The sequence below is a fragment of the Haliaeetus leucocephalus genome, unplaced genomic scaffold, assembly GCF_000737465.1.
Source record: "Haliaeetus leucocephalus isolate CR32 unplaced genomic scaffold, Haliaeetus_leucocephalus-4.0 Scaffold964, whole genome shotgun sequence".
NCBI lineage: Eukaryota > Metazoa > Chordata > Aves > Accipitriformes > Accipitridae > Haliaeetus > Haliaeetus leucocephalus.
In genome coordinates, this window is record NW_010973400.1 from 2312079 (window position 1) to 2325479 (window position 13401).

Here is a 13401-nt window from a genome sequence, read left to right on the forward strand (position 1 = left end):
CCAGGGCCTGCACTTTTCGTATGTCCCCTCTCCGCATCTCCCTTTGCCTGACAAGCCAGGCTCTGTCATCACGTTTTTATTTTCAATAGCTCCAATGGCAGGTGATTAAAATACCCCTTTGGCAGCTTCTTCCAAGCACTGAACTGGTGATTCTCCCAAAGGTGGGTGTCTGGCACAAACAAGGAAAGGTCTGTGCTCTTCATCTCATCTGCGTGTCCATCTTCCCTGGCAAAGCCTGGCAGGAGCTCCTCCAAAAAAGCTTTAATGGCTTTGTGTCACCCTGGAGTGCAAGCTCACACCGGGGGACAGTAAATCTCACCACTTGTGTTCCCCACACCGCAGCTCCTTGTGCTGCACTCTTAGGACAACTTAGCCATCACTGCCTCCTCTTCTCTCTGGATCCCTTTCGGAGAGCCTCTGGAAGGAGATTTTCAATGGACCCTCCCCTTCTCCTGGAAGGGCATTGAGTTTGCTGTCTTCCTGCTCTTCTCTGCCTTTTAAAAGCTCTTCTTCTAATTGTTTCTGCTTTTGTTAATTCTTTCCCCACCAGGCCAGAGGGCAGTGGCAGGGAAGAAACCATGATTTCCTTGCAAGGCAAGTTGAAAAGCTGTGCTCTGGCTGACTTTTAATTTTGCAAATTCTGCTCATACAAAGTCTTAACGGTGCTTATAAAAGTGCTGTGTGGCATTACAAAAAACAGCATCTGAGCCTTGTTACAAAGAGGGAATAACAGTGCTTTAAAGGTTACTGATCCATCTACGTAAGACAGAAAGGCAGTTCAGATAGTGACATATGTCTTAAGCTAGGATTTGGTAAATAACCGTATCCAGTGCGTTGGAGCACCGCACCAGCTCATATGGTAATGTTTATGGAGCTATTTTAGTGCTGCTGGTAGTGCAGTCACATAAAATTGGTCTAACCAAAAGAAGCAACCTGTGATGTGAGGTCTAGACTAGGTAGGTAATTCCTGTACCAGCGGCCACAGAGCACTGGTTGTCGGAGTCCTCTTGATTGCTTGTCACTGAGTGGAAAACGGGCAGCCGACTGACACATCTGGAAATGTGAATCTACTGTTTTTTTCCATTTATTTCTCTTCCTGACTGATGGACAAGATTGTAAGGTTTATCCTAACAGTTATCCTCTTGATAAGCTTATTACAACTCTGGCGAACTCATGCAAAAAATATATTGTATAATGGAGGCTTTACTGTCTGGAAACCAGGACTGTCTGAGCCGTATGAACAAGCTAAGATTTCTGCCAGGCCCCAAGTAGACTTCACCTGAGCTCATCCCCCAGCTCTCTGCGTGGCCTTGGGCAGGTTGTTTCACCTTTTTGCGCCCATTTCTTACACTATAAGCTGGAGGGAAGTGATGCCTCCCACGTGGGCTGTTGGGAGGATTCGGTGGATAACGAGCCATATTGTCTGCCGGTACTAACGACTGCGATTGCTGCGCAGAGCTGCAGTCATGCCCAGCATCAGCGTGGGATGGGGAAGATGGGCAGTTGCTGGATGCGCAGCAATTTGCTGCCTGCCCAGAGCACAGACATACCAAAGCTCATTGGAAACTTTCCCACCTTCTGGTCCAAGCCCAAAGTTGTATCTGTTTTCTCTGACACAAAAAACATAGTAACATGTTTATTAATAACAGAAAGCCTGGGAAAACAAGACTCCCAGTTGCATGAAGCTTCCCTCTCACCCTGAGAAGGGACAAGAAGTGAGGAGAGGACAAGTTTTTCAACAAGTTGCCCAGAGTAATGCTGGAAGAGAGGCGGATACTGCAGCTACGAGTGACACATGAGAGGCTCAGCTGAATGGCAGTCACCTTTTGTTGCACTTCGCAAGGATATAATCGCATGCCCTTTTTTCAAACCCTGTTTAAAATCATGATGTCCAGCAGCAAAATGAAACATCTCCACTGTAAAGGCATTAACAAGCCTTCTATGAACTTGTGTCCTCAGAGGCAGATTTGTCTAAGCAGCATCTTCATGGTGCCTGAGAACCAGAGATGCGTAGACAAATTGGAGGTAATTTAGAGAAGAGCAACACAAATGATTAAAAGACTGAAGGAACTGATGTGAGAAAAAAAAGATTAAAAGATGTGAATATGCATGACTTGGCCTAATGACAGCTAAAGAGGGATAAATGTCTATGAGTTTTTGAAGCCCTAAGGAGAGGAGTTGCCTGGAAGGATGCAAGGGGTATAACAACAGTAAGGACCACTGGGATGAATTTGAGACTTGGCAAATTAGTCTAAGCAAACACAAAGCCCACCTGAAAGCCCTGTATCTGTCAGTGAGGGTAAGGAAAGGTGATGGAGAGAAGGAAAAGAGGATTTATGTCAAAAATGCTGCAAATGCCTATGGGCTATATTTTGGCAGTGACAGATAATGGCAGTTCAGAGGCAAGATCCTGCAGAGGAAGAGGGGTTGGTAACCATGAGAGACCAGATGGAAGGTCCCTGGTCTGCGGTTAGGCTGTTGAGATGGTAGCGTAATTTTTCAGGCACATTTTAAAGAGTCTCCAAAGTTATGCAGAAGAGCCGCTTGCTCCAAGAAAATGGAGAATCTGACAGGGAACAAGCACAATTCCAACTCTGCTCTGCAGTGACAAGGAGGTAGTGATATATTCAGAAGCTGATACCAAATATCAGCATGTACAAATTACTGAAGTTCATTTTAATGGGAAATTAATTGATCAGCCAATGTACTTAAGGGCATTAAGCTTCAGGAAGGCAGTGTTGGAGTAAGTACGAAAAGGAAGCTTCCAAGGGAGCCTAAGTGAATTAGGCACTAACACTCTATTACTGTTCAATTAGGCTTCTTTGAAAAGCCCAGACTACCCTGATGCTTTGAAATCCATTTGTGGGAAGAGCAGACAAATTCAAAAAGATGCCATAATGAAAGTGCAAGAAGCTCCAATTTCTCTGAAAGTGAAAAACGCAAGGGATGAGCAGTAACCCCTGTGATTTCCCAGGGACGGGCTGCTCAAAGAGCACAGATTTAAATGAGGCTTTTGAGACACACTCAGAGCCTGTACAGGCTTAGAAAGGGAGAAGAAAAGGCAGCAACAGGAACAGAATCAGTGTAGGAACATGCCCTTAGCTATATATTGAGGAAGAAACTGCATTAAATTAAAAAAAAGAGGATGCAGGTGACATTAGCAGTTCCTTAAATTCCCTCCCTACTAAACTTTTACAGTTTTTTAAAGGGATACCCTTGACTGAAAATCTACTGAATTATTTCTCTGAAGTTTTAATTGGTTTGAGGAGCTCCCTTGTCTCCCAGTCTTCTCGGTCTCTCAATTTGTGGCTTTTCCAACACATTTTCCTATTTTTTACAAAATATTTCTCTGCTGTTGCTGAAGCAACAGCCTTATAAAGACACACATCTGCAAGTAGCTCCTCATGCGTGTTCACTTGAGTTGCCTTGTGCTGCACGTGGCCCCAGCACTCAGGACTGACATCCAGAACCAAAATCATTTTACACCATAGGCAAGAAGCATTTTGGAGAATTATTGCACATGGATTCGTGTGTCAGGGATAGATGTATCAGGAGTTTACTTGGTTCTATGAAGCATCTTAGAAGCTTCAGCCATTTTGTTGTCGGCAGCGTGCTTTTGTGGTGCATCTGTGTGCGTACGAGTGTTTGAATAGGCGACTGCCTGTAAACAAAAGAAATGCCACTCACCTCTGTAGTAACCTTAGGGGGAACTTAGGGGGTTTATTTGATAGAGTTCAGTCAGCAAGCTAGAGATTACATGGTAAGAGCGAAGTTCTTTAAGCCTTAATATTAGATAAATCAAGTATGATGGATCAATGATTTATCTTCCTGCATATTTAAAAACTCTCATCATATTACTGCTAGAAATACCTACCCGTGAGCTGCTTTGCAAACAGTTCGGAGAAGAGGACAGCAGTTCGCTTTACATGGCGCTGATGACATTACAGTGTTTAGTCAGCTGTGCTGCCATAAAGATGTCACGTTGAAACCTTATTTCAGGAAGACGGAGGGGCTGCTCTTTCCTTCTTGCTAGGCATGAGATTTATGCACATGGCATCCTGCCACCGAGCCACTGGCTGAACCCAGCACCTGCAAACCAGATTTTCTGCCACAAGTTTATCTCATGATATTATGAGGCTGTCAGCTGACATGCTACCAAGCCTTTTGGTTTAATCTGAAGGCAGCATTGCAATTCCAAGAAGTCAATACGGGTGATTAATAAATACACCGAGCGCAGCAGGGAGCTTAGGTTGGGCTTGGATGTGACCTTGGGCATAGGAATGTGCAGGAGGTTACTGGAAACGCAGAATGTCTTTGTAATACCCAGGGGTTAGATGTATCAAAGCAAGTACCCTCATTACCAAGTAGCAGGGCAGCACTGTGAAAATCTAGCCAAAAAAAGGCGTATTTCTGAGAATGGCAGAGCAATGCACCAACAGCTTTGGCTTTCCCAAACCAGCCAGTTCCCCGCTGAGCTTGCACTTGGAAACGTGGAGCCAGCGATATTTTGAATACCAGGTTGGGTAATCTGCTGGGAAAGCCTGGGCTGGGCTGGAGGTGGTTGCGGGGAGGGACCGCTCACGTCACCGCTCCAGTGCACCTTCTTGCGTGGCCACCACACCACATCCCCAGCTGCCACCGTTGGCACAGCCCGCTGGGCGACGTGTTATGTGGCTGCAGGGTATGCGTCAAAGGCTAGCAACTGCCTGTTGAGAGTGTTTGGGTGGTCTTTTTTAATTAGAATGCCCTCTCGTCCTTTGAAGGAGTATTATGCAGTGGGGAACTGATTCTGCTTCAGATCTGTCCCTGATGGCTTCCTCCGTCTGAGGAGGTCCTTGCTGCAGCTCTCAGATCGGGCCGGTGCGAGACATGGGGTGAGTCTGAACCCAGGATTTATGTAAGACGACATAAATCGCCTTCGTAGCTCTCAGATGAATCAAATATATTCTTACTTCATAATGTTTTTAAAAACTTCATTGGAATTATGCATAAAGAGCTGAAACAGCAGTTTATTGGAGCAAAACCCTATCGTAATGTGGGTAATCTAACTTCCATATTTGTATTTCTAGCTGAAGCCTGTTTCTTTAGGCAGATAGCACAAAGGGTCCTTTGTAGGAGAACAGTAAACTAGAGAGACAGATGAATTATAAGGCATAAGGGAAACATTATTTTAACCTCTCTGGGCATTACTTCAAAAATGTTAAAAATCTTCAGAGCTTTCCAGTGTAGCATTTAAGGAGCAGGAAATTTGACTCTGTAGCAGTAAACATATTTCCTTTTAAAACTAACTATATACTGTTGTAGCCCAAGTCTATGCAGGAGCAAACTGAGACTCCTTTTGGAGAATACCTGTGAGAATTTTACTGGATTAGAGATTTGAGAATAAAAAGATTATTTTTAATGTGATACTGAAGAGGGTTTTGTAACTGAGACTTAGAAGATACCAGAACAAAGCCCACTTGCAAGCAAGTGTTCATAATACCGATATAATTAGTAGGAAGAGAAATGTCACAAGAAGTTTAGCAAAGTAAATGTCCAAACTACCAGCCAGGAACAAAAAGAACCACATTCAACTGTTTTGTAATCTAGTTTGCTCAAGCTCTGGCCTGCCTACGGAGATGGGAGTAACTTATGTATGAACAGATTATTAGGGAAAAGCTTGAAATGGTCAACTTCAAGGTATAGCAGATCATGTTGATCATATATTCCTCTGAGTCAACGCTGACCCAATGATAACATTTAGGCTTTGTCGTGGCGTGATCGCAACCTTCCGAGCACAGCACCCAGGGCAAATGGATGCGAAAATTCCCACCAGAGGGGAGAAATAATCACACTCCAGTTTGGGTTGACATCTGGTTGCAGACATCTCAATGTGGCATGGTCTGAGGCATGGTCTGATGAACACACTCCCTTTCCCAGGAGCTGATGGCTCACAGTTTTAGGCCAGAAGGGGACAGTGATATTCTCTGCTTCCCCTGGTGCGTGATGCATCCTCTCAGATCAGATTGCTCTGGGGACTGTGTTAAGTGTGTTGACTAAGTCGCTATTAATTATAACATGAGTTTACACATGTCTAGCTGACAAGTAAATACTTGCTTGTATGTACCTATTTAGGTGTCTGAATCTAGAGCTGAATCTCTCCCCCAAAATGTTTAGACAATTAAGGAAAGATGAGAGCTCCTAAGATTTTTCCTTCCCTGCTTTTTATGAAACACACTTGTGATTGCAGGCTGGTTGAAGACCCTGCTTTCAGTTCAGCCACTGAAATCAGTATCGGTGACATAGGTGCCTTGAAGCAGGCCAGACAGCATCTCTCAAAAGTTGTTACTCTGCTGTGTCCCCAGTGACACAGTGTCCACAAAGCCTTTGCTCACGTGGTAGCGGTGCCCTGGCTCCGGCAGAATCACCTCAGTTGTGCATGGCACCGTGGGGGTAACCGGCGGCATCACCACTCAGCAAGTTTATGGACTAGATCCTCTGCTGGCACAAAACCTGAGCAGCTCCCTTCATCCAACAGGAGCTGTGCTGAGGTTCGCATCACCTGAAAAAACAGTCCTGACGGTGTTCAAAAACTTCCCTAGCATTTTAAACAATAAATTCATTAGATTTTTGCATAATGATGTCCATTTTCAAGGAGGTGAGGCACGGTCTTCCATGTTTATGAGTTGATAACTCCTAATTTTAGGCCAGAAGGGGCATTAATATTCTGTGCTTCACCCTGGCATGTGATGCAGGTTATAGAGTAGTCATAAGTGATTCCCAGCAAAGACCCGAGAAATATTTCTACTTGTCCAGCCAGTGCCTGCAGCCAAGTAGCGAGAAGAAAACATTCTCAGAGTTACAGGCACAAACCGCAACTCCAGGGACCTGAGGTTGTTGTCTGCTGAATTTGGCAATGTGCCCTGCTCAGGTATTCTGCTGTTTTAATAAAAACCAGTAACATCAGTAGGTGCAGTAGATATTTCATAGCTGTATAAGGAACAACGGAAAGACAAGAGAGAATGGAAAGCAAATAACAGATGGTAAGGAGGTTGAAATGCTTTACGGTGCTTATTCCAGTCTTAAATGAAAAGGATAATAGTAACAGGATATTTAGTACAATCACAGCTAACAGAGCTAGGAAGCCTTCGTAAGGGAGAATCCAAAAGAAGAAGGCTGCTGATTGCCTAAATCACTTGAATATTCTTAAATCAGTGAAGCTAAATGAAATTCACCCTTGACTATAATGCTTAAAAGAGCTGGTGCGAAAAGCCGTTAGTTTATAAAAGCCTCTCCTGTCTTCTAGAGGCACTGCGATGGTACGTACTCTTCAAATCCCTTGGTGAAAAACACTGCAATTATATGTACCCTTAATGCCATCAGCAACGAGCCCAAGTCGTGACTGCACACGGTCATGAACACACACACACATATACACAGAGACAGCTTTTTCTAGCTGTTTGAGCAAAGGGAAGAGTAAGACTGAAAAGTGACATCGGTTTTGATATGTGACATTAACTTTCAAGCTGATGAAAGGGAGCAACATGTTCTAATTATTATTCCCTTTCAAAATAAGCCACGAGCTCAGACAAAAGAGGAGAGAAAGAGGGGGAAAAAAAATCCAGGAGAGAAACAGAATCACATTTTCTCACTTACCTAATTAAAGCAAGGTGGGCGAGCAAGAGGGAGAGCTCGCGGTGCTCAGGCAGCGGCGCTGCCCCATTTATTCTGGGAAAGGTAGGAGATGGAGGCGGTCGCTCCGCCGGGCCCGTGGGAATTGTTCATCCCTGACGGAGGGGAGCTCTCTTCCCAATGCTAATTCACACTCGACTTTGGGACATCATGGTGCCTGTCAAACCCCATGTCCTAACTTAATGGCACAGTTTGCACCTTTTTGCATTGCTTCATGTTACGGCCGCATCCAGTACAGACTTGCCTCATGAGCATCAAGGGCAGCTCTGGTGTGTCCCACTGCACCGAGGGAAGGTGCTGGCTCCACTACACACTTCATATATTTTACAACTTTATTTAAACTGCCCTTTAACGACTTGTACTGCTTCCTGAGCTGCCTGTAGTGGGGATTAACCTCCCCCATGGGGGTTGTCTGGCTCATTACCAGTATACCCGCTATCCGCATTATTCCCATGTCCCGATGCCACGTTTCATCTTGGCTCCCGTGTAAGGTTAAACGCCCCCAACCTTCTTTAAAAAAGCACTTCCTGAAATCAGAGCTTTGCCACCCACTGCCATATGTCCACTGCTCCCTCTCCTACAAGGTACCATTTAATGACATTAAGATATCTGCAGCCGAGTGCCTGACATTTGTGACTCTGGGGAAGGGGAGCAGCCGTTTTACCTCCTAGAAGGTGCTTTAGAAATGGATTTCAGCAAAGGAAAAGAGAGGAGTGTCTTCTTTTCTGGTTTGGAAGCTGATGAAGTGATCTCAAGCCCTACTCAGCCCCGTGTCGTGCCAGAGGTATTAGCAAGGAGCCACGGACTCGCTGCTCACGTGGGATTTTTTCCAGAAGATGAGCACTGTCATTTTTCTGTGCCTTTGCATCACTTCTCTTTTTCATCCACAAACAACTGCAGGATGGCCAGACCTAAATTCTTTGCGCTGTACCTAAAATTGCTGGCTGTGGTGTCAAGGAAGGCTGGTGAGCAGGGGCTGGGAGTCAGCCCGAGACCACGGTCATCTCCCTGGTGCCGTGGCCCTGCAGGCACGTGGGGTTCAGCTCCCCATGGCCAGTTACATCCTTGCTTTGACTGAGCTTGCACCAAGCTCACCTGGCAGGAGAGCGGTGTGAATTGCTATTGGGAGGAGAAATCCTCCGTTTTCCTCCTAAATTAAACCTGCTTCTTCAATTTGGGTGGGGAAAGGGGAAGCCCTGGCCACAGTCCCGGGTCACACTGAATCTTCACCTGCCTCGCCAGCACATTAGCTGGCTCAGGCCACATCCCTGCCCTCCCACCTCGCTGTGCCCCTACCCCATTCCCATCCCTGCTCCTGCTGTGACTTGGCTCTCATGCACTGCATGGACAGGCACGCTGAAAAAGAAAGTGAGAGCCAAGCAGCTTCTGGACGACTGGAGGCATCTGCAGGCCAGCAGATGCTGCTGGCGCCCCGTGTTTCTCGGGACCAGTCGCATGGACCTCAGTAATATTTATTTGCATCCTGGCCTCCATCCCAGTTGGGATCTTTGAATGCTGCTGCTATAAGAATATTTATCACAACAGATGATTATCTTTTCTTGCTGCGCACCCTTAGTTTGCATCCTGTTTGCATTGCTTCTCGAGGACCACGTTTTCCTATTACTCTGCTTTTCACTGTACTCTTGTGCTGTGTTGTGATATAACCAATTATATATAAAAAGAAAAATCTGGGGATGCAGTCTTGGTTTTTCGATTGCAGTTGTCTCTCTTGGGGTTTTGTTCTTCTTCTTTAAGCTGTGTTCAGTGACAGACAGCTTCATTTGTTCGGGTGTCCTTTGCCCTCCAAGGTTTAATGTATTTATTTAGAAGATGAAACTTACTGTCAGTATTTGTATAGCACCCTCTGGAGTCTGACTTCCCGAAAATGTAGAACTACATGATTTATTTCACCAGCAAATAAACTCTATTAATTAAAAGATTTTTAGCAAATTGGCTGATACTATTCAGTCTCTGCCATAGCAGTTGTTGAAATCCACCCTATTTATTGGCTTTTGTTTCATATTTATAGTGCCAGAAAAGACTTTTGGGGAGATTTTTTACAGTGCAACAACCACGCTCACATTTCAAGGTTAATTCAGAAAACTCGAAAGCTTACTCCATCTCTCCAGTGCACAAGGTGTTATATTCAGCCTGAGTTCAGAATAAGCTTTTATTTCAAAAATCCCTCTGCACAGTCCTATATAACAAGAGTTGCCACCTTTTGAAGATTATTTTCAGTCCTGGGACCAAAACCAGCCTGGGTCAGGGAGCACTGAGGGCTGCGTTGTCTCTGTCCTACCCAATGGATGGACAGGGCTTGTACTCAGCATCCATGACAACCATCTTTCCAGGTTGGGTGACAGGGGACAGTTTGTAGGGAAGGAGACAGAGATGCTGAGCGGCTGAACTCCAGCATGAAGGCTCCAATGTGTTGCTATTTTTCCCCCCCTCACAGTACGCTGCAGAGTTGCTGGCAGTGGTGCGCCTCCCCTTCATCCATCCCAGCTATCTGCTAAATGTTGTTGACAATGAGGAGTTGATAAAGTCTTCGGAAGCTTGCCGGGATCTAGTGAATGAAGCCAAACGTTATCACATGCTGCCGCATGCCCGACAAGAGATGCAGACGCCGAGGACCCGGCCCAGGCTCTCTGCAGGTAAAGCAAAACTTCCTTCAACGACACCAGCTCCCTGATCCGGCAGTTCCCGGGCATGGCCAGGACATGCCCTGGGATGGGGCACAGACCTCAGCTGCTTCCCTTGGCTCCTTCTCAGAGTCTGGTGATATTTTGAGCTCAATTTTCCATTTCTACTTTGCTCGAGCATTTAGGAGCTTCTCCCAATGGTCACACGTGGGTGTTTAGATGTACAGTCCTGAAACAAGATTTAAAAGGAGCCTAATTTTTAGGAATTATTATCTTTGGCAGAGACCATGACATTCCCCTGTTGTCCTGAAAGTGAGCCCCTTGCCCTCCACGCCTCAGTTTCTCTAGCTGCAAAAATAGATGAAAAATTTGCTGCTTTTTGCCATTCAGCCTCTTGTGGGGAGGATGTGACTAATATTCATAAAACAGCTTCACTTTCACAGCCCTATGTAAATATATTCTTTTCATATGGTGAGTCTTACAGTACAAGTTCAGGGTGTTTGCTGCCTCCAAAACAAATGGATCACACATGATATATTCCCTTTTAAAAACCCAGCAGCTGTGGAGAACTGTGTCTCTTCAAGAAGTTTCTCACCCGAGGAACACATGCATTTTCCTTTTTGGAAAAATACATGAAAAAAACCCCAAGTGCCCAACTTGCCAGCAGAGCCCATATCATGGTAATGTGAGAAATATCCTAAATATTTCTAAATCCTAATATCCTAAATAGCAGACAGTGGTGGAAATACCATGTAGGAAAACTGCATCCAAGAAGGAGTCAGATGAAACAGGTGAATTGTTTTAACATGCTGCCTGTACTTCTGCCTCCCGTAAGTACAGTCACAAAGCCAGGCAAAATTTTCTGTCACTGCCACTAATGCTAATGTGGCACGGAGATGGCATATCAAACCACGGCATTTGCAGCTTCTAGAGACTGCCTCATCAAGGCACCTTTCAGAAGGATGAAGTGTAGAGGACTTTCAATAACAATCTACCCTAAAAAGTCTTTCACTGAAGACGACTAATGGTGTGATGTTTGAAGGGATTTTTGAAAAGTGCTTATTTTATGTATATAAAATTGTAGGTGTAATATGATCCATTTCCAGAAGCTTGTTGATGAGGGAAAAGTGATTCTCTAAGGGTAAGAGAGGGTGATTATAGTTTTTTAGGTCAGAGTCTAATTATATAGAATCATGTTATTTTGCATATCGACGGCATTCACGTAGGCACAAAGGATCTTTAAACACCCTTTGTGGACTCGCTGCAGCATGTCACATGCCCTCTTGAGGTCATTGATTATAATCAAGTTATGTCTTGCACAGGTGATTAGATTTTCTGGTATGGCGCAAAAATAATGATCTCTTGTAACTGAGAAATATTTATTTAAAACTGTACAGCACTTTAACATAATAACTTTTAGGAGAGTAACCTTGCTTTAATGACACAAATATATTTTTTGAAAACGCTAATGAAGAATGACAATAATCCATTACTCTGAAGACACATTTCTCTCCACTGCAGCTCCTAATCTCTCTTGCTAGCAATCTCACTTCTGCACTTCTGGCCCCCCAACCTGTGCACACTTGTTTCTAGGCTGGGCACCATAACACATCCCGGCAACGGGTCCAGCTGCAAACACAGCTCCTGAAATGGCGATTCCTTCCAGCTCATGGCCTGGTAGTCCTGCTTCTGAGCCTACCTCTCATGGCAACAAATTGCACTGGAGCTTACAATTGCCGCAGAAAGATTTTTGACACTTCTGCTAAATGCTAAATCCAAACTATCCCCAGCACTTGACTCTTGGGGTTAGAGCCAGAAAACATCCCAGAGTTAAACTGTGACCCACCACTGTGAGGATGAGTCTGGAGTAACACTTAGATCAGATTTGATTTAGCTCTGGCTGTGAAGTGTGAGTAAAAACTCTGAGATGCTGATTGCAAGAGTTTTGTCCATTTGCTTGAATAGAGAATTTGGCTTGCTGTACACCCTGTGTGTTACGGGCTTGGGGAGGCTGCTCGAGCACAGGTAAATCTCAGTTAAGAACTATATTAGGGCAGGGGCTATCTCCGTCACGTTTCATAGCACCTAGTACACCAAGACCCTGATCCTTGGCTTCAGCACGTTATCTATGTCTGGAAAACCTGCTTCCTCTGGGGAAAGCACACCAAAAAACCAAAAACAAAAAAAAACCCACACCAGAAAATGATATGTTAACAGAGCATATGCAAAGAGAAGATGAGGATGAAGAACCATAACCATAGCTTAAATCTCCTCCAGACATTAGCTTTTAGTGTGAGAACACCTTCTTCAGGTTAAAGTCCAAACTTACTTTCCCTGGATAATGACCAAGCTCCAAAGCTATCACAATCCTTGACAAAATTCCCATTTTCTTCACTGAAACAGGAATTTGCTACATGCAGGTCTCACTGAAAGACTGTTGAAGTCAACAGACATCTTTACATGGAACTGCCTTTTTATTTCTTTCCCCTTCAATTTTTGCCCAGATGGCATGCGCCCTCCCAAGTTCTCCCAAGCAAGTTCATAGTGTTGTTCCTCACCCACCGCTCCCACACACACACAAACTCCCTTTTTTCTCACCCTTCTTGGTTTGATTGCACAGTCTAAAACAGATTTATATACGGTACATTAAAATCACACTGACTGCCAAGCATTTTTTGATAGGTTCCTGCCTGGTTGAAGGATGACACTTCTTTATAATATTATTTTTCTTACTTGAATCCTAGGTGTAGCCGAGGTAATAGTCTTAGTTGGGGGTCGTCAGATGATTGGCATGAATCAACGTGCTTTAACAGCAGTCACTTGCTTAAATCCTCAAAACAACAAGTGGTACCCATTGGCCAGCCTGCCCTTCTATGATCGAGAGTTTTTCAGCGTGGTCAGTGCTGGGGACAACATCTATCTCTCAGGTAAGCAGCAGATTTCATAAAAACATAGAATCACAGAATGGTTTGAGTTGGAAAGGACCTTTAAAGATCATCTAGTCCAACCCCTCTGCCATTCGCAGGGACATCTTTCACTAGATCAGGTTACTCAAAGCCCCATCCAACCTGACCTTGAACACTTCCAA

General features: G+C 44.7%; 1 protein-coding gene across 1 annotated transcript in view; it reads left to right on the forward strand.

The window, feature by feature from the left end:
* The window catches only part of KLHL29 (kelch-like family member 29), a 250799-nt gene that overhangs the window by 201480 nt on the left and 35918 nt on the right, over positions 1 to 13401 (forward strand). Inside the window, exons 9-10 of the mRNA XM_010584304.1 lie at positions 10127 to 10325; positions 13058 to 13240. Of these exons, the coding sequence (XP_010582606.1) occupies positions 10127 to 10325; positions 13058 to 13240 (382 nt within the window). The remainder of the gene's footprint in view (positions 1 to 10126; positions 10326 to 13057; positions 13241 to 13401) is intronic.